Source organism: Lynx canadensis, chromosome D4 (assembly GCF_007474595.2).
Source record: "Lynx canadensis isolate LIC74 chromosome D4, mLynCan4.pri.v2, whole genome shotgun sequence".
Taxonomy (NCBI): Eukaryota; Metazoa; Chordata; class Mammalia; order Carnivora; family Felidae; genus Lynx; species Lynx canadensis.
In genome coordinates, this window is record NC_044315.2 from 13067252 (window position 1) to 13089197 (window position 21946).

The 21946-nt window shown below is 41.1% G+C and overlaps 1 protein-coding gene across 5 annotated transcripts in view; it reads right to left on the minus strand.

Moving 5' to 3' along the window:
- TRPM3 (transient receptor potential cation channel subfamily M member 3) overlaps positions 1 to 21946 on the minus strand; it is a 502889-nt gene that overhangs the window by 185905 nt on the left and 295038 nt on the right. For 4 of the 5 annotated variants that reach the window (XM_030293212.1, XM_030293204.1, XM_032595678.1 and 1 more), the window contains one exon: positions 980 to 1154. In XM_030293212.1, the coding sequence (XP_030149072.1) occupies positions 980 to 1154 (175 nt within the window). Of the gene's footprint in view, positions 1 to 975; positions 1155 to 21946 lie in introns of those variants that run through there. The other variant, XM_030293213.1, reaches the window with a different exon arrangement.

Genomic DNA, 21946 nt, shown 5'->3' on the forward strand with positions numbered 1-21946 from the left:
GATGAACAAAAGACCCCATCTCCTTTGGGGCTCCTTTCACCCACCAGTTTCATGTGTTAGGAGAATTGTTTCGGTTAGCAAGTTCCTTATTTAAAAATTCAGTGACTTAGGGGCGCCTGGCTGGCTCTGTCAGAAGGGTATGTGATCCTTAATCTCAGGGTCATGGGTTTGAGCCCCACGTTGGGTATAGAGATTACTTAAATAAATAAAAACTTTAAAAATTTGAATGAAATAAAAATCCAGTGATGCCCCCCTGAGTTTTCCTCCTTAAACCCATTTATACCTTGGGGCGAGTCACTTTAATCTAATAATATCCAAGACTGCTTGGATGTCACCATTCCCTGGGTGGGACCTCAGATTGACAGGGAAGGCTGTGGAGGGAAGTCTTCCTTGCGGTGGGGGGTGAGGGTTGTGGACTGTTGAGAGTAGCATTAGGGGGTAGACAGACCAAGGAAAGTTTGCGGTGGCGGGGAGTCCAGGAGGGGCTTAACGAGGAACAGAGTGTTTATAGACTCTGCTTTCTGAGCCAATCTACAGGGATCTGACAGCACAGGCCACCGGAAGTTTTCATTAAGGTGTCGCCTTTGTGAACACGCAGCAGTCTGGCGAAGCTGGTGTTCGGAGGCTGAGCCTGGAGGCTGCACATCCCAGCTTTTCCCAAGGTACTAACCCGACCTATATGGTCCAGGTTAGCTGTGCCGTGTGTGTGAAAACCCAGTTCCTGTTTCTCCTTAGTGAGAGGGGCAAAAGAGAGAAGAAATCAATAGAAGAGAAAGGCTACCGAGTCCTATGACCCTTCCTTTCCCTTTGTCCTCTTTATTGGGCTAGTCCAGTGGAGATTTCATGGAATGTCTCAGTTCCCAGGACATTTAGAATACGTCCCCCTGCTCTTCCCCCACCACCTTCCCAAACCAAACATCTTAATCGACTAATACCATCTTTCCAAGTTTGGAACATAGGCTTCATACTCATTACCTACCCTCCTTCTTCTGAATATTTATGCCCAAAGGCCAGGATGTCAGATGCCCGTCCACTCCCATCGCAGACAACAACTGGCACGGGAGGGGTGTCTCGAAGGTACTCCAAGACAATGGAGATCACATTGGGTCCTCCTTCCACAATGAGTGCCACCACCGGAACGCCTTGACCGATTCCTGCATTAAAAAAGGAAAAGAAAAGGAAAAAAAAGAGAAAAGAACACAAAGCCAGCAAACCAAAGAAACAAAAAGAGAAACAAAAAGCACAAACTAAAATTACTGAGCCCGGGGGAGATAACAGATGAAGGGATAAAATACGGAGCAAAATTTTTACAGACTCCTGTAGCAGAAGCTTCCCACCAGGGGGTCTGTTTGGCTTTGCCCTCTCCCCAGAGCTCCTGGGATGCTGGGGTCAGTGAAGGCACCGATTGCCATACGTTTATAGGAGGGGGTGCATAGGGCGAGGAGGGAGAGAAAGGAATCGGTTAGTAGATGAAACACTGAGCCAGCAACCAGAAGATTGGAAGTGAAACGTGACCTTAAGCAAGTCTCATATGTACCCAGTTGTTCAGTTTCCTACGTGAAAAATGGGAATTTAAAACAGGCCAGATCCCTGAAGTCATCAGAGGCACTAAGAAAATGCCTGAATGGTTCTCTTTATTGAAGACTCAACAAATCAAAATCAGCTGGAGGCACATTTTCACTTTTTGAGTTAACTACTAGCTACATTAAGGGTCTATCTATGTCTGACCATAAATGATAAGCTTGATTATTGATTCTTAATAGAGTAACAGTCACAATAAAGTACCCAGGAGACATATCATCTGCCATCTGCTACTGCTTTGTCCTTAGCCACCAAGCAAGGTGCCAGGCTCATGATGGGTCGTCTGGAAACATTTGTTGAATTCAGTTGAATTCAGGGGTGTGTGTGTGGGGACGTGTCACAGACTTTTTCTAAAGTATTTAAGCTATTATCGGTGAGCTATAAGATGTAAAAAGTGCCCTAACATCAGCACTCACATATGGTTCAACTTGACATTTTAAAGAGAAGTATTAAAAATGGATGTCCATGAGAGACATGATGAAAAAGATTTGAAGTTCATTTTCCAGAGTTCTCTCAAGTGCCATCATTGTTCATTGAATAACTTCTTTTGCTCATTTTGGTATCACACTATATTTTCTCACTTTACCTTCCCAGAATAGTTAAGGAATTGAGCAGTACCATAAAAATGAGATGGTTTTGTACAGAGCAGTTATCTTAAAAAAGAAATAATCAAGATTCTGTGCCACTTCTGTAAATATGAACTAAAAAAAGCCTTCAATCATCTCCATTTCCCCCCTTCTCCTGCCTGCTATGTTTTTTTTTTTCTTTTATCAAGAAACTGCTGCCCTGTGAGAAATAATAGTTTGAGGTTTGGTTCCTTGCTCCATTAATAAGAGACTGTATTTGACTTGTGTGACCTATTATACTTCTAAAGTGTATCAGTGTCCTGGGGCCTTCTCTTTTCTAAGTCAGTGTTTTTCATGGTTTGATTTTCATCTTAAAGGAAATGTCCAAAATGTCAGTTACACAAAAATGGGTGCCATTTTTATATCAACATTTAAAAACTGTAAGAAAATGACAATTGTTGTCCCCAAATTTCTTTTTGTGCTCCAGAGGGTATGAGGAGGGAGGGATAACCCATGGTCCCATCTGATTCTTCAGTGGATGGAGAACTTTTGAGAATTACTCCTTCAAATCCAAGGAGAGGGAAGCAAAAGATTATGCTTTTGACCAAAAGGCCCTTAACGATTGAGACAAAAGGGCACTTTAAAACTTTAAAACTATTTACGTGTCTGTAGAGGAGACATTTTCCTCACTGCTGATGAGGAGGAGTAAGTAACTTCCTACTGAAAGGCACTTTGAAGATTAAGGGCTAACTTGAAATGTTAATACAGCACACTTCTTTTGGAGGAGAACTTGCTGACATAAGAAATATCCACCCCTATATGGGTTTGTATGTTTTTTAAAGTTTATTTCTTTATTTTCAGAGCGTGGAGGGGAGGGGCAGAGAGGGAGAGAGAAAGAGAATCCCAAGGAGGCTCAGTGCTGGCGGTGTAAAGCCCAATGTGGGGCTCAGACTCACAAATGGTGAGATGATGAGCTGAGCCGGAATCAAGAGATGCTTAACTGGCTGAGCCACCCAGGCGCCCTGGGTTTTTATTTCAATGCCTTAAAAAAGGGACTCTTTTCCAATGTTTAAAATTATTTTTTGAGGTATTTGCCAAAGTACTATGCTATTTAATTTTTCCCTTTGCCTTGGTTTAGCACATGCTACCACATTCCTTCATGTCAAGGAACAATTATATGTCATACCTGCTGTTTTTTATACCTAATGATATGTTTAGACTCATTCTAGGATCTTCCAAGAGAAGCCTTTGCCAAGTTCTGATCTTGAGCACTGGTTCTGTCAGTAGGATCTTCAACTCACAGACCAGCTGTGATCCACTTAAAGTTCTCATGGAGAAAGAAGTCCTAGAATGGGCCTTCTAGAATGTTTCAGTTATCTAGAATCTACCAGACAATAGGCGAGATGGCTGGAAACCTCTCTTTCCTTTGAGAGGATATGTAGGTGCAAAGGATCAATTTACATAGGATACATTGAGAGCAATAAACAGTCAAATGATCTCATAACAATGTATTTCTCAATGTACCAAAGTGTTGTAACCCCTAGAAATACAGAAACATTTTAGATGATTAAATATCCTAATTTCAGAATGAAGCTGTTACCAATTCAAATATGAAAATATATAAATTTATATTACTATTATTATTATATTATAATCCAGTGCTAAAAATTGGATAAAGTATCAAAGTATCATCTCCCTTTGCATAAATACTGAATATATCTGGCCTCCACATTCTCACCCATTTCCTACAGTGATAATACATGGAGATTTATTCTATAGACAATAAAAGCCCTTAAAGCCTAATACAAAAGCACTTCTGAATATCTTAGTTATGAAAGGTAGAGAATCAGGCTATACCTAAAAATACCATGCTTTGTGTAAATTTAGCCTGCCAGTATATGGTAACATTGTCTTTCTGTCAGGAGACACACACACACACACACACACACACACACACACACACACACATTGCCTTTGTTTCCAAGAAAAGAAAATGGTATCAAATAATCAGTAATGAACTAACGAAGTGGTTCTTAGCCTATTTTTTTGGCGATAAGGATCTTTGAATACTTTTGTGAATCTGATTAAATCTACTGACCCTTTCTCCAGAAAAATAAGTGCACATATGGATAGTCACAAAAATATTTCTATGCAATTTCAAGGGTTTATGGATCTTTGAAAGAGATTCATGAAAACTTGTGAATGGACCCTTACCGAACTCCAACCTAAATTAAGCACATTGATACAGCTATAAAGAACATCAGTTTGAAGCTCACTGGGGCCTGGGGGCAAGTTCTAGAATGGGTTTGCCAACAAAATTCTATGCCCAAGGGAACTATATCATGCTATTGTTGCCCAGTTATATTGACTGGCTAAACTTCAGAATAAACACTGTCTGTAGGATGTCACCGTTCCCTCCATTCTTTCTCTCTTGTTTCTCCTTATTTCTTCTGTTCACACTTTAGTTTCTAACTTACATTTTGGACACAGGATATTAAAAATACTCTAGAGAAAGTCATAAATGTAAAAATTAGAATCTGTAGTATATGACTCCATTAGTAAAGAAAAGGCTTTTTAAAATACCATGAATACCATTTTCTATTAATGACATAAAGAAAACATTTTTCTTTATGGAATCCACTGCATGTTCAGCTGAATTCACATGGCACATTTCTATTTTCTTTATGCCCATTACAAAATTAGTATAAATTCCTTTGAAGATAATCACAAATTTATACCTTGCTCAGCAAACCTACTAACCATTCACACACACAGACACACAAAATAGCTGTTTAGATCTATAGTTTTAAAAAATATAACCTCTATTATTCAGGAAGCTTTTTCATTTTATCGAGAGCCCTCAGAGACTTGTGTGTGTGTGAATATTTTTCCTGTGCTTTTGGGGAAAAATAGGTTAATTCTTTAGTCGATTGCAATAATTTTACATGTTTCACCATAACCAAAGACTTTCAGCAGTTCTCAGAGATTTCCATTAGAATTTAATTTTAGACCAATGTGGAGATGCTTAAGCAGGAAGAGGCTTTGCCACACTCTTTAGCTTTTGCAGTGTTGGCTTTTGCAGGCCTAGCCTTCAAAAATGTGGGCTTGGGTAATGGATTTAACAGCTACATTCTACAATGTTCCAGGCTGACCTACGGCTTTCAAATTACAGACCCCACCCCAATTAATTGTTCTTTGCAGAAGATATTCTCTTGGACTTGTGTCACATTTTGTTCTGACTGCTATGTACCTTAGCTTGGGTTCCCAATAAGGCAGAAAGTGTCAAAACTGGCTTAACCAAAGACTGGGTTGGGCGTTGGGAGGAAGGAAGGTGGCAGGAATAGGAGAATGTCTTCAAACTCCAAAAGCATCCTCTTTCTTTCTCCCTCTCTTCTCTCCCTCTCTGCTGACATGAGATAATAATCTGTGATCAGTTCAGGCACTTGTAAAAACATTCAGTCTGTTGTACGTGAAATGCCTGGATAATGTGAGAATTCTGATCAAAGTAAATTAACACTTTGGTTTCGTGTCACATCACCGTATATGATCTAAAATCCCTATGGTCCTAAGGAATAATTTGCTATTGGACAATGGTTCATATTTATATGGAGATGGAGTATAGAAGGTTGATCTTAGGTAGGTTGTAATGATCTAGGCCACAGATCGTGTGATCTGTGAAAGGAGGGCTCAAACTTTATGTGAGAAATGACTTCCCAAAGGTTTTAATGCATTCAAGACTGAGACTGTTAATGGTGGGTGGGCATTTCTCTCAACCCCTAAAGTTGCGTAGCAATAACATGAACATAACTAATTCACTGGCCTTGTCAGCTGTGGGAGTATGTGATTCTTGATGATTTAGAAGTTTGTGTGGAGAATTCACATGCTTGGGAACTATGCATATAGTAAGACTTTACCAGTATATTTTATGTTTCACAATTTTTAATTTGCATAATTAAAATTTGCTTAAAATTATAAAACATTGAATGTGCCCCCTTCATCCAACTTCCCACTTGAACAGCCTGGTCTTTGGTTCAGTGGCTGACTCTACCAACAGAACATTAGCCATTATCTCCTGTATTTGGACTACATAATGGGGTCATAAAAACTCAGCAACTTCCTAAGGTCTTGCACTTTTCCAAACAGAACCTTGCACAGACTTCGGGGACATTAGCAATTACTATAGTGATGGGAAGAGAAGCAGTAAGCTATTTGCCTCATTTTAATGGACACTAATTTGCTACCTACTTGAGAAATAATGGCTGAAGTTTGCATAATACTGCATAATACCACAACTTTCAACAGATACTTTCAGATTGAGATTCTTCATGTTCTTGTCGATTTAGTGCATCTTTTCTATGGCCTGAGAAATTGGAGACAGATTTGTGAAAAGTATGTAAATCTGGTAATCACTTGTGTTCAAGTGACAACACTTAAAACTATTCTTGTTTGTTAAGTTTAATTAGGAAGATTCATAACACATGAATATTCAGGTACAATGATAGGATATTATTATCCAGAAAGAGAATATTTTTATATGCTGTATTTTATAAAAGGAAAAATGATTGGAAATCTTTAAGCTACCAAGGAACAGAGCGAGACCAAGAAAATATCTAGGGGCTGACAAGAAAAGAATATGTTTCATTTTAAGTAGAATATCTTTGCAGTTCTTCTATGGAGGCAAATGTTTTGGATATTGCCTTCATGTTTTAGAGGTAGAATATGCTATCTATTCCAGACAACAGAACTATAACTGGAGTGAGTCTGGCCTTACTTGGAAATGGGTTATGAACCCAATTATCTTTTAGCAAATCCTGGTGAGGTAACCAATTGGTGAATGCCAAACCCATTGCAAATCAATCCTGTGTGTCATTATTATTACTATACCATTTCATCACTATAATTCTGCACCTAATGCTTAGGCAAGCATCTGGGAATATCAAGTACCACACAAACTATTAGGCAGTAGAAATAAAGCCACATGCAACAAGACGCTTCACTTCTGGATACTTATGGTTGTCAAGTGGGAAGGAAATTCCTTGAAAGATGGCTGGGGACTTTCCTTAAGGCTGAGACTTACCAATGTACAAATTTCCAATTCACTTTAGGACTAGGCAGGGGGAACATAATGTGAATTTCTTAAACATCCTCTCCTGTTATCAGCAATCCTTATGGCAACTCCCTTACTGATAATTAGCTTAATGGACCCCCTCCATGTAGTCCTTCCATATTTACAGCTAATAAACACACCAGTAGGAAGCGAGGGGAAGATGGCGGCGTAGGAGGACGCTGGGCTCACCGCGCGTCCTGCTGATCACTTAGATTCCACCTACACCTGCCTAAATAACCCAGAAAACCGCCAGAGGATTAGCAGAACGGAGTCGCCAGACCCAAGCGCAGACGAGAGGCCCACGGAAGAGGGTAGGAAGGGCGGCGAGCCGGTGCGCGCTCCACGGACTGGCGGGAGGGAGCCTGGGCGGAGGGGCGGCTCGCCGGCCAAGCAGAGTCCCTGAGTCTGGCTGGCAAAAGCGGAGGGGCCTGACGGACTGTGTTCCGACAGCAAGTGCGACTTAGCCTCTGGGAGGTCATAAGTTAACAGCTCTGCTCGGAAAGTGGGAAGGCTGGAGGACAAAGGGAGGGAGAGCTGCGGAGCCCCCGGACGACAGAGCTCAGTTTGGCGGGGAACAAAGGCGCTCGCCAGCGCCATCTCCCCCGCCCATCCCCCAGCCAAAATCCCAAAGGGAACCGGTTCCAGCCAGGGAAACTGCTCGCTCCGCGCAAACACCCAACTCTGTGCTTCTGCGGAGCCAAACCTCTGGCAGCAGATCTGACTCCCTCCGGCTGCCACAGGGCCCCTCCTGAAGTGGATCACCTAAGGAGAAGCGAGCTAAGCCTGCCCCCCCTGCCGCCGTGCACCTTGCCTACCCACCCCAGCTAATACGCCAGGTCCCCAGCATCACAAGCCTGGCAGTGTGCAAGTAGCCCAGATGGGCCACGCCACCCCACAGTGAATCCCGCCCCTAGGAGAGGGGAAGAGAAGGCACACACCAGTCTGACTGTGGCCCCAGCGGTGGGCTGGGGGCAGACATCAGGACTGACTGCGGCCCCGCCCACCAACTCCAGTTATACACCACAGCACAGGGGAAGTGCCCTGCAGGCCCTCACCACACCAGGGACTATCCAAAATGACCAAGCGGAAGAATTCCCCTCAGAAGAATCTCCAGGAAATAACAACAGCTAATGAGCTGATCAAAAAGGATTTAAATAATATAACAGAAAGTGAATTTAGAATAATAGTCATAAAATTAATCGCTGGGCTGGAAAACAGCATACAGGACAGCAGAGAATCTCTTGCTACAGAGATCAAGGGACTAAGGAACAGTCACGAGGAGCTGAAAAACGCTTTGAACGAAATGCAAAACAAAATGGAAACCACCACGGCTCAGATGGAAGAGGCAGAGGAGAGAATAGGTGAACTAGAAGATAAAGTTATGGAAAAAGAGGAAGCTGAGAAAAAGAGAGATAAAAAAATCCAGGAGTATGAGGGGAAAATTAGAGAACTAAGTGATACACTAAAAAGAAATAATATACGCATAATTGGTATCCCAGAGGAGGAGGAGAGAGGGAAAGGTGCTGAAGGGGTACTTGAAGAAATAATAGCTGAGAACTTCCCTGAACTGGGGAAGGAAAAAGGCATTGAAATCCAAGAGGCACAGAGAACTCCCTTCAGACGTAACTTGAATCGATCTTCTGCACGACATATCATAGTGAAACTGGCAAAATACAAGGATAAAGAGAAAATTCTGAAAGCAGCAAGGGGTAAACGTGCCCTCACATATAAAGGGAGACCTATAAGACTCGTGACTGATCTCTCTTTTGAAACTTGGCAGGCCAGAAAGAATTGGCACGAGATTTTCAGTGTTCTAGACAGAAAAAATATGCAGCCGAGAATCCTTTATCCAGCAAGTCTGTCATTTAGAATAGAAGGAGAGATAAAGGTCTTCCCAAACAAACAAAAACTGAAGGAATTTGTCACCACTAAACCAGCCCTACAAGAGATCCTAAGGGGGACCCTGTGAGACAAAGTACCAGAGACATCACTACAAGCATAAAACATACAGACATCACAATGACTCTAAACCCGTATCTTTCTATAATAACACTGAATGTAAACGGATTAAATGCGCCAACCAAGAGACATAGGGTATCAGAATGGATAAAAAAACAAGACCCATCTATTTGCTGTCTACAAGAGACTCATTTTAGACCTGAGGACACCTTTAGATTCAGAGTGAGGGGATGGAGAACTATTTATCATGCTACTGGAAGCCAAAAGAAAGCTGGAGTAGCCATACTTATATCAGACAAACTAGACTTTAAATTAAAGGCTGTAACAAGAGATGAAGAAGGACATTATATAATAGTTACAGAGTCTATCCATCAGGAAGAGCTAACAATTATAAATGTCTATGCGCCGAATACTGGAGCCCCCAAATATATAAAACAATTACTCATAAACATAAGCAACCTTATTGATAAGAATGTGGTAATTGCTGGGGACCTTAACACCCCACTTACAGAAATGGATAGATCATCTAGACACACGGTCAATAAAGAAACAAGGGCCCTGAATGAGACATTGGATCAGATGGACTTGACAGATATATTTAGAACTCTGCATCCCAAAGCAACAGAATATACTTTCTTCTCGAGTGCACATGGAACATTCTCCAAGATAGATCATATACTGGGTCACAAAACAGCCCTTCATAAGTTTACAAGAATTGAAATTATACCATGCATACTTTCAGACCACAATGCTATGAAGCTTGAAATCAACCACAGGAAAAAGTCTGGAAAACCTCCAAAAGCATGGAGGTTAAAGAACACCCTACTAACGAATGAGTGGGTCAACCAGGCAATTAGAGAAGAAATCAAAAAATATATGGAAATAAACGAAAATGAAAATACAACAATCCAAACGCTTTGGGACGCAGCGAAGGCAGTCCTGAGAGGAAAATACATTGCAATCCAGGCCTATCTCAAGAAACAAGAAAAATCCCAAATACAAAATCTAACAGCACACCTAAAGGAAATAGAAGCAGAACAGCAAAGGCAGCCTAAACCCAGCAGCAGAAGAGAAATAATAAAGATCAGAGCAGAAATAAACAACATAGAATCTAAAAAAACTGTAGAGCAGATCAACGAAACCAAGAGTTGGTTTTTTGAAAAAATAAACAAAATTGACAAACCTCTAGCCAGGCTTCTCAAAAAGAAAAGGGAGATGACCCAAATAGATAAAATCATGAATGAAAATGGAATTATTACAACCAATCCCTCAGAGATACAAACAATTATCAGGGAATACTATGAAAAATTATATGCCAACAAATTGGACAACCTGGAAGAAATGGACACATTCCTGAACACCCACACTCTTCCAAAACTCAATCAGGAGGAAATAGAAAGCTTGAACAGACCCATAACCAGCGAAGAAATTGAATCGGTTATCAAAAATCTCCCAACAAATAAGAGTCCAGGACCAGATGGCTTCCCAGGGGAGTTCGACCAGACGTTTAAAGCAGAGATAATACCTATCCTTCTCAAGCTATTCCAAGAAATAGAAAGGGAAGGAAAACTTCCAGACTCATTCTATGAAGCCAGTATTACTTTGATTCCTAAACCAGACAGAGACCCAGTAAAAAAAGAGAACTACAGGCCAATATCCCTGATGAATATGGATGCCAAAATTCTCAATAAGATACTAGCAAATCGAATTCAACAGCATATAAAAAGAATTATTCACCATGATCAAGTGGGATTCATTCCTGGGATGCAGGGCTGGTTCAACATTCGCAAATCAATCAACGTGATACATCACATAAACAAAAAAAAAGAGAAGAACCATATGATCCTGTCAATCGATGCAGAAAAGGCCTTTGACAAAATCTAGCACCCTTTCTTAATAAAAACCCTTGAGAAAGTCGGGATAGAAGGAACATACTTAAAGATCATAAAAGCCATTTATGAAAAGCCCACAGCTAACATCATCCTCAACGGGGAAAAACTGAGAGCTTTTTCCCTGAGATCAGGAACACGACAGGGATGCCCACTCTCACCGCTATTGTTTAACATAGTGCTGGAAGTTCTAGCATCAGCAATCAGACAACAAAAGGAAATCAAAGGCATCCAAATTGGCAAAGATGAAGTCAAGCTTTCGCTTCTTGCAAATGACATGATACTATACATGGAAAATCTGATAGACTCCACCAAAAGTCTGCTAGAACTGATACATGAATTCAGCAAAGTTGCAGGATACAAAATCAATGTACAGAAATCAGTTGCATTCTTATACACTAACAATGAAGCAACAGAAAGACAAATAAAGAAACTGATCCCATTCACAATTGCACCAAGAAGCATAAAATACCTAGGAATAAATCTAACCAAAGATGTAAAGGATCTGTATGCTGAAAACTATAGAAAGCTTATGAAGGTAATTGAAGAAGACTTAAAGAAATGGAAAGACGTTCCCTGCTCATGGATTGGAAAAATAAATATTGTCAAAATGTCAATACTACCCAAAGCTATCTACACATTCAATGCAATCCCAATCAAAATTGCACCAGCATTCTTCTCGAAACTAGAACAAGCAATCCTAAAATTCATATGGAACCACAAAAGGCCCTGAATAGCCAAAGGAATTTTGAAGAAGAAGACCAAAGCAGGAGGCATCACAATCCCAGACTTTAGCCTCTACTACAAAGCTGTCATCATCAAGACAGCATGGTATTGGCACAAAAACAGACACACAGACCAATGGAATAGAATAGAAACCCCAGAACTAGACCCACAAACGTATGGCCAACTCATCTTTGACAAAGCAGGAAAGAACATCCAATGGAAAAAAGACAGCCTCTTTAACAAATGGTGCTGGGAGAACTGGACAGCAACATGCAGAAGGTTGAAACTAGACCACTTTCTCACACCATTTACAAAAATAAACTCAAAATGGATAAAGGACCTAAATGTGAGACAGGAAACCATCAAAACCTTAGAGGAGAAAGCAGGAAAAGACCTCTCTGACCTCAGCCGTAGCAATCTCTTACTCGACACATCCCCAAAGGCAAGGGAATTAAAAGCAAAAGTGAATTACTGGGACCTTATGAAGATAAAAAGCTTCTGCACAGCAAAGGAAACAACCAACAAAACTAAAAGGCAACCAACGGAATGGGAAAAGATATATGCAAATGACATATCGGACAAAGGGCTAGTATCTAAAATCTATAAAGAGCTCACCAAACTCCACACCCGAAAAACAAATAACCCAGTGAAGAAATGGGCAGAAAACATGAATAGACACTTCTCTAAAGAAGACATCCGGATGGCCAACAGGCACATGAAAAGATGTTCAGCATCACTCCTTATCAGGGAAATACAAATCAAAACCACACTCAGGTATCACCTCACGCCAGTCAGAGTGGCCAAAATGAACAAATCAGGAGACTATAGATGCTGGAGAGGATGTGGAGAAACGGGAACCCTCTTGCACTGTTGGTGGGAATGCAAATTGGTGCAGCCGCTCTGGAAAGCAGTGTGGAGGTTCCTCAGAAAATTAAAAATAGACATACCCTATGACCCAGCAATAGCACTGCTAGGAATTTATCCAAGGGATACAGGAGTACTGATGCATAGGGGCACTTGTACCCCAATGTTCATAGCAGCACTCTCAACAATAGCCAAATTATGGAAAGAGCCTAAATGTCCATCAACTGATGAATGGATAAAGAAATTGTGGTATATATACACAATGGAATACTACGTGGCAATGAGAAAAAATGAAATATGGCCTTTTGTAGCAACGTGGATGGAACTGGAGAGTGTGATGCTAAGTGAAATAAGCCATACAGAGAAAGACAGATACCATATGGTTTCACTCTTATGTGGATCCTGAGAAACTTAACAGGAACCCATGGGGGAGGGGAAGGAAAAAAAAAAAAGAGGTTAGAGTGGGAGAGAGCCAAAACATAAGAGACTGTTAAAAACTGAGAACAAACTGAGGGTTGATGGGGGGTGGGAGGGAGGAGAGGGTGGGTGATGGGTATTGAGGAGGGCACCTTTTGGGATGAGCACTGGGTGTTGTATGGAAACCAATTTGTCAATAAATTTCATATATATATAAAAAAAAATTAAAAAAGGTATAAAACCCAACAAAAAAAAAAGAAAAAAAATAAACACACCAGTATACCAGAATAAACACACATGTATATTTTATCTTGCCATCTAAAATCTCAGCAAATTTGTCTGGAGATAGGCAGTTGTTAAAACCCTAAAGATACAGAGTTGGAATTAACGGCAATGCCTTTCCTGGTGATAAAAGATTAAAAACCTATGGTGTAGCATTTCTTCTCCCGGGGACAGTGAATGCAAAAGCTATTGATGAATACTGCAAACCGCTTTTTGTCCAGCTTGTTTTCAATACTGTTGAACTCATCTATTTTGCGTATTATCAATGCGTATTTTCACAGGAATCCTGAACTAGCTCCTACCACCTGGCTTTCATTTTAGAGATTGCCTTGCTTCGATTTTCTGTCTGGTAACCAGAGGACCAAGGACAGACAGACAGAGTGGATGAGTGGATGAAATGTGGATCCTGTAAGTCATGCAAAGGCGTCACTGTGGCACGCGTACTGGAAACACTGGTCACGCCCTCCCTGTCCACACTCCCCTTCCGAGGAGTTGACCTGTCCACAGGTCTGCCTTGTTTGGCTTCTTTTAAAGCTGGTTGGACTAGAGGTGAGTTCCAGACCTGCAACGGGTCACATTTGCCTTTCTGGAATTGGAGTGGAAACCCAAGGCCTGGAGTGAGTTTCCGGAAAGTGGGTTGGTGGAGAGTGAAGCTTCTCTATTAGCTGAGGCTCTGGTAGGACAATGGGTGGGTGATTAAACAAGGGAAGAAGACCATGAGAAAGGAAGAAAGGGGGCAGAGGATACCACAGAGAAGGGATCATGTGGCCTGAGTGAGAGGGAAGGAAGGGTATGTGTGTGTAAGAGAGAAAGAAAGAGAGATTATTTATTTAAATATATATTTAAATGTATATTATATATGTTATTTATTTGTAATTTATATATAAATTATCTAAGTCATATAAACTATAATTTATAATTATATTTATATAAATATATTTTATATAAACTTATATAATATTACATGTTATAAAATAATATATATTATAATTATTTACAAAAGACACAGAACAGAGTCTGGCATTTAAGAACTACATGGTTAAACAAACACAAATATAAAGATTCTTATTTACGGGCACCTGGGGGGCTCAGTCGGTTGAGTGTCTGACTTCTGCTCAGGTCATGGTCTCACAGCTCATGGGTTCAAGCCCCGTATGGGGCTCTGTGCTGACAGCTCAGAGCCTGGAGCCTGCTTCGGATTCTGCATCTCTGTCTCTGTCTCTCTCTCTCTCAAAAATAAATAAACATTAAAAAAATTTAAAAGATTCTTATTTATATTTCTTAAGCTTATAAAAGATTTCCCATTTAAATGTGTATAAATATTCATGAGGATAACAGAAAAATAAATGCGCTTCATATACTTAAACCAAAAGGAGGAGTTGACAAATAATTTGAAACATGTTTTTCCAAAGTTTGAATGTCCTCTCATGCAGACCAATAATAATATGCTGAGGAAGACAAATTTTTTTTTATCTTGTATCCAAAAGGCTAAAACTATTTGTTTTGGGGTAGGCGATTCTTTCTGGCAGGGGGGGGGGGTGGTTAGGTGACTTTTTGTATCACTCCCCAAATGCCTTCTACCGTGGCCTCTTCTGGGTGCTTCAATCAGCTTGTTAAGCCATTTGAGTTTTGTGGTTTGGACAAAGATGTAAATGCCAAATAACAAAATCCATAAACTGACTCCAAGTATATTATATGCTAATAAACTAACTCGGCTTTTGACTTAGTCAATGGGAAACAGTTATTCCCTTACGGCAAGCCAGTTCTGATTGAAATATCCTGCTGTTAATGTTCATATATTACCGGGACATCCAAGTAACATTCTACGTGAATCATTTCAATAGAAAAGGAACAGCCGATCCCATGGGCTGTGGTGCAAGTATTACTTTCATAAAAGGAAAGAGCCAGCGTTTTCTTTGAGGCCATTGTTTGCAGGCTGAATGTTTTAATGTAATTGATCTAAGTCTACAAGAAAACTCGCCCAAACAAAGCCGAAGTCTTCTTAGTTTCTACTCTGTTCAAACCCACATCAAAAGGCATCCTTTGCCTTCTCAGATGTAAGGTAATCAGAGTGGTTCTAACTCCTTTGACTTTATAATACTATGCCCATCCTCCCCTTATAACAATTATGTCTTCCTCCCCCAAATGTGAAAAGTTCTTTTCTCTCTTCAAGGAATGTTCTTTTTGACTTACTCTGAGGAACTTACACTCATCCTGCAGTTTCCAGGTTCAAAGACAAGCCTTCCTGAGCCCCTTCCCCCCTTTTACCCACCAGGCAGAATTAATAATTCTCACTTGTGTTGCCTCATAGCATTTTTTTTTAAAGCCCATGCCAATGAAGAGATTTTTAAAATTTGTCTATCAATTACTTTGGCATAAAAGGCATTAAAACTTTCTCATAGTGCCTTTCCTATCTCTTGAAGTTTTCTCTCATTAATTATATGTTTGGACACCTCTTTTCTCTATTAGGTGGGTTTCTCTTTGTATTCCCTGCATGGCATGCACATAGTCGTTGCTACTACACATAGTAGTTGCTCACTAAAACTTGGGGTATAAAAGGCAGGATACTGAATTACTATCAAGTATACCCTGATTTCTTTTTTCTTTATTTTCTTATTTTTGTTTTTGAGAGAGAGAGAGAGAGAGAGAGAGAGAGAGAGAGAGAGAGAGGCAGGCAGAAGGAGAGGTAGAAAGAGAGAATATTAAGCAGGCTCCACACCCAGCAAGGAGCCCGAAGCAGGGCTCCATGTCACAACTGTGAGATCGTGACCTTAGCCAAAATCAAGAATCAGCCACTAATCCGACTGAGCCACCTAGGTGCCCCATCCTGATTTCTTATAGGTTAAATGACAATGTAATTATTTCCACAGAAATTTTTAGATATTTTCTGACGTGAGCCACTTCCCCTCAATCAATTGGCCTGAGATCCAGGGCACTGAGATCTGATTTAAATTTTCATGAAATCGGGAATTGTCCCAGATGCCTAGGGTTTTATGTTCATTCATTGGCTCATTCCCGAAGTGCTTCCTGCCTTATTTCCCTGCCTCCACAGCAATCACCACCGGCTAGTTATCATCATAAATACAGTCTTCTCTGTAGCCATCTTTAGTGACAAAAGTCCACACTTTTCACGTGACAGGCGAGGCTCCCCGTGTTCTGGCCCAACCTTCATCTGTAGCCTCATCTCCCTCCAGATCTTCTGTTCACCTTAATTCCGGTCTCATCAGACTATCTTCATGATCTGCCAGCTAGGATTCTGCTTTAACTTCCTCCTAGCCATCCAAATTTTCAGAGGGGAGTGTCTCTCCCCACTCCCAGTTTCATGAGGAAGAGTGAGGTCTCCCAGCTTCTCCGGGGGCTCTGCCCCTAAAGGTATGTTGGTGAGGCATGAGGGGTGGGGTAAAGGCTCACTATGGGATTCTGCCAGATCTGGGGGAGCCATTAAACCCACTTGGCCAATGGTCTTAAAGCCATACCTGCTAACTTGTCCAACAAAAACTGGTATTGTGAGTTTTATCAAGTACTTTTTTTTATTTCTGAGATTGTTCAGAATTTCGATGAGAAAGGCAGGTACTCTTTATTGTGGCCTCTCAGAGACCCCAATGCAATCTTTAGAGTCTACTTTAAATGTTACTAATTGCTGAGGTATTTCTTAACTCCCTTAGGTAGTATTAATCATTCATTCCTTTGTAGCCTGTTGCTGATTTTTTTTTCTTTTATCTATGTTTTGGCAGTTATTTTATTCTGCCTTGCTTTAATGAAAGTTTCATCCACTAAATTTAAACTTCTTGAACAGACCCCTGCCCCCCCCCCCCCCTTTAGGCAACATCCTGGTGTCAAAAGTGCCTCACATGTAGAAGGTGGTTTCGATAATTGTGAAATAAAACAAAATTAAAATGTACAGAGCCTCAGGTACAGTGCCTTGGGACTAGCACAGTTGAAGGGACAGGAATAAATTGGTGGTTATACAGGGACCGAGTACCATATCTCAATACTATCGATGTGTATTTCTGACAGTTGACACGACAGCCATTTAAGTGGCCCCATCGTGTCCTTTCACACGCCTTAACTACCCGGCCTCAGCAGTGGTCAGAGACCTAGAGAAGGAGCTGCTGAGTCACCTGGGCCGGTGCTCACATTTCACTTGTCCATTTGGATTAGGTCTGGAAGAGTCCAGATTCTTAGCGACTCAAATAGCCAATTTCGGTTCAGCTGTCTTGTCCTTTTAAATTGAAGTCTCATTGTTTCTCAGAATTGGACCCAGCTGGAGTGACAACGTGTCCTGGCCACTGGGAGGGGAAAGACGTAAACAAAGGTTTACATTCTTCCCTTTGCTGGAACGATATCCATGAAAGCTATTACTTCCTCCACATGAAATGAATAGGGACTTACGTGACTGAAATGGAAACATAATTCTGTTCTCTCTGAGGTGATTGATATGATTCAGCAGCAGCTACAGTGCTGTTGGCTAGAAGTGACCTTCATTCACCACCAAGGTTATTAAACTAACTGACTGCCATTATCCTATATGAGACAAAGGAAGGGTACTGATTGTTTGACATCTAGTAATAGTATTTAGTCCAATTTCTGACCAGCAGTTGGGAGAAGTGATAAATTTTTATTTGACTGTCTGGGCATCTTTTCTAAAAGACAATGTGTCAAGTCCAGTCTGTTCAAATCTTTATCATGACTAAATACTCAGTGGGAAATATGGATGACGACATGAGGAACCTTCTTTCCTCTGGTTTCAAGTTCCGTGTGGATGGAGCTCCATTAGTGGAACATATCTAGCCCCTTGTCCTTCCCTTACTCGTCTCCACATGTAAAACTGAGCAACTTGATTGGGGGTGACTAATGTCTGTCTATGTTTCTTGGTGAGATAGAACAAATCCACTAGTAGTCTCCCACTGAAGAGAGCTGAGCTTCTTTCTTCCTTGTCCTCCATGGACCAATGCTATTAATAAAGTCAATGCTATTAATAAAGGTGTCTTTTGTAGACACAGATTTCTTTTCTGGTTGGCTGTCTGGAGGCTGAAAAAGGCAAACCCATTTGGCGCTCACACTAGGTCATTATTTCCAATAACTTCACCATTAATAAAAATTATGTTTTGATCTCCATCTGCCTGACTCTGGTGTCCAACTCTCAGTCAGTTTCAATCTTGTTCCATCAAGGGTGAAGTATAATGTATTAGACTTTCTCAAGCTCTAACACCATGAATTATAATACTGTTATTTCTCTTGCTTGTATTCACTTAGCATCAGAACATCTAACAAACTTGAGCCTCTGGTTCAAATTTGTGATGTGAGATCATTTTTCAAGTGCAAAGATGGCCTTCTCTAGCAGACATTTTTTAAATGTTTTTTTAAAAAACTTTAATGTTTATTTATTTTTGAGAGAGAGAGAGAGCAAGAGCATGAGCAGGGGAGGGGCAGGGAGAGAGGGGTCACAGAATCTGAAGCAGGCTCCAGGCTCTGAGCTGTCAGCACAGAGTCCAACGCGGGACTCAAACTCATGAACCATGAGATTATGACCTGAGCAGAGGTCAGACGCTTCATGGATTGAGCCACCCAGGCACCCCTTCTTTATGTTTTTATAGCTCCTCACAAGGAAATGACAATTCCAATATGTTAAAAAACCTAGTTACAAATGGTGCCAAAACAAGGCTGCTTATGAATTTCTGGGTTGCAGTGAATGATCTCTCATAGTGAAGTCCACTCCGCCAACTGGCTGAAGGCAGTTTTTTTTTTCTCTTTGGGGAACAAGCAGTTGCTGAGCACCTGCCAGGTGTTGGGCAGCAGCCAGGCGGGTTGCACATGCTTACACAACATGCTCAACAATCCTATGATAGAAAGATTTTAAATTTCAGTTTACACTTAAATAAACTGAGGCACAGAGAGTAAACTGAGTATCGTCACTGGGTCTACACTATTTGCACTCTTACTGGGTCGTCTCTCACTTGGGTGACCATTTGTTTTATCATACAAATACCAGGACATTTTGCAAATGAAAGGGTCGTCAATTGTTAATAGTTCTTCTGGGATGACTAGTATAAACCAGATCTAGTCCTGGACAAACCAGTACAATGGTCGCTCTATCTTTCTCATGCCTCAGAGTGCCAAATTCATTTCTGAAAAATTTTAAAAATGGATGCCAACGTCAGATATTTAGAAAGGGGCCTGAGTTTGTTCACTGTCCCCTTTTTGCCTCTCTTCCCCACTTAATAAGGCCAAGACTCACTGCTACCCCTCTCTGATTCCCTGGGAGCAGGTTTCCAGCTCCATCTAAACCACAGCTATTCATTATCAGAGATATTCCTTCCCTTAGGTACTCAAAAGGATGAAGCTCCAGGGAGGGATTAGATCATTAAACAAAGGAAAACAGCAACTATAACACAGCAGCACCTGCATAAATCCTGTAGGGGGAGAATATTGATTTAAAGTTTTTCTCATTCTAGCATATCCTTGATGGTGCTGAAAATAAATCCCTTCTACTTTTCTCTCTTATAAGTAAATGCCTCGTTACATTCTATCACTTAAACATACTGGAGGGCCACAATGAGGAATCAGCAGACAGTCATGCCCAAGGGCATCCAATGGTACTTTGGGTCCTTAATCACTCAGTCATTATCCTACTCTGTCATGTTCATGTGAAAACAGACACTTGGCTTATTCCTACTCTGCCACCAAGAACCATTTGACTGCAATAATAAGTGCTAATACCATCATTCTAGAAGATGGGCTCTCCTAATGTTATATATAAGAAAGTGGCAATCTAAGGACTGTTCTCAAAACCCTAATTCTAATGTGCAAAGACCTAGTTTGTGCATTGAAAACTATCACTGGAAGGGGTGTGCAGAAATGCCCATGTCAAGGTCTCAGCTCTTCTGATCAGAGTCTGCTGTAGCACATGGCTCTTGAGTTTAGCATGTATCAGAATTTCCTGGGGAGCAGTTCGAGAACACCCCGCTGCACACCTTCCCGGAGCTTCTGACAAGTAGGTCTAAAATGGGACTTGAGAATGTGCATTTCTAACAAGTTCCCAGGTGATGCTATTGCCAGTGGCCCAATGGACCAGAACTGCTGCCCCAGCATTAAGCTATAAGTAGAGGAGATTTCCAACTATGAAAAGAAGTGGAATCTAAGATGTGTCCCTTGCAGTAAATTAAGATGAGAGCCCATGGAGTAGGACTGAAACATCCATGTTTTGTTCCCTGGAACAAATCTAAATCTAAATCAGGAGTCTGCAAACTTTTTCTGCAAAAGGCCAGATAGTAAGTATTTTCAGGTTTGCAGGACAGACAACCTCTGCTGTAAGTCCTCAACTCTGTCACTGTTGGTTGAAGGCAGCCATAGATGGTACATAAAAGAATGAGCATGGACATGGCCGTGTTCCAATAAAGCTTTATTTACAAAGACAGATGGCAGGCTGGATTTGGCCCATGGGCTGTAGTTTGCCAACCTTTGGGTCTAACTGTTGTGATAAAAATGATTCCTATGAAGCAACATCTGTTAGTCTGCCAAGCTTGAGTACATCTATGATCAATGAGAAGCTAACCAAGCTGGAAAGCTGTGTAAGCCAAGCAGTGACATCCAGTTCAGTTGTATGTGATTGATGTAGCATTGCCCTTACTGGAAGTTATGTGCTCTTCTTCCCCTAGAACCAGTTCCCCTAGTTCATCCCCTAGAACCAACTCTTTAAAAATGAATAGCTTCCCACTTCATCCTATTTCAGTAGGGGATTCACTGTACTGCTGAAAATTATTTACCTATGTTGAATATACCCTCTACTTGGTATGTGGCCTAAAAGCAAATAATGTATTTTCTGTCTAACAGGATCATTTACTGAGTTACTAATTCATATTTTGTTTTCCATTTATTTTTCCTTCTCCTTATTTCCAAAAGGGCCCACTGGGCTGTCTTTTCTTAGGGAAAGTTGGCATTGCTGGCCTGAAGATGAGCTCTCTGGATGGCTTTTGTTAAAAACCTAAGCTCATTAATGTCTTAAAGAGAAAGAAGACAAGGCAAGTGTCTCTGATGGGTAGAGATGGGATGGGATGAGACAGGGAGAAGGGACTCGCAATATCCCGATGGTCAGTTCGCAGGTTTCATCTTACTTGACCCATCAAAAGCATTTACACAGTTGGCCATGGCTTCCTCTTGGAAATATGCTCTTCATTTGGATTCCAGAAGCTCCCTCTCCTTACTTCACTAGCTCCTCCTTCTTCATCACTGCTGGTGCCTTCTCACCTCCCTGACCTCTCGTAGAAGGACTGATTCAGTTCTTGGTCCTCTGCTGTTTCCTTGTCTCCTCTCCTCACTCATACCCTGGATGATCTCACCCACTCACATGGTTTTGTACACTGGCCAGACATGGGCGACTTCCCTATTTATATCTCCAGACCACTATCTGCACTGAGCTTCAGTCTTGCCCAACCTTGCTCCTCTCGACATGGCCGCAGTGCCATGGGATAGCTCAGATAAGACGCACCCAAAGGTAAGCTCCTGATATTGTCTCTACCTTCCACCCTCCTCCCCAGTCTTCCCCATCTGAATAC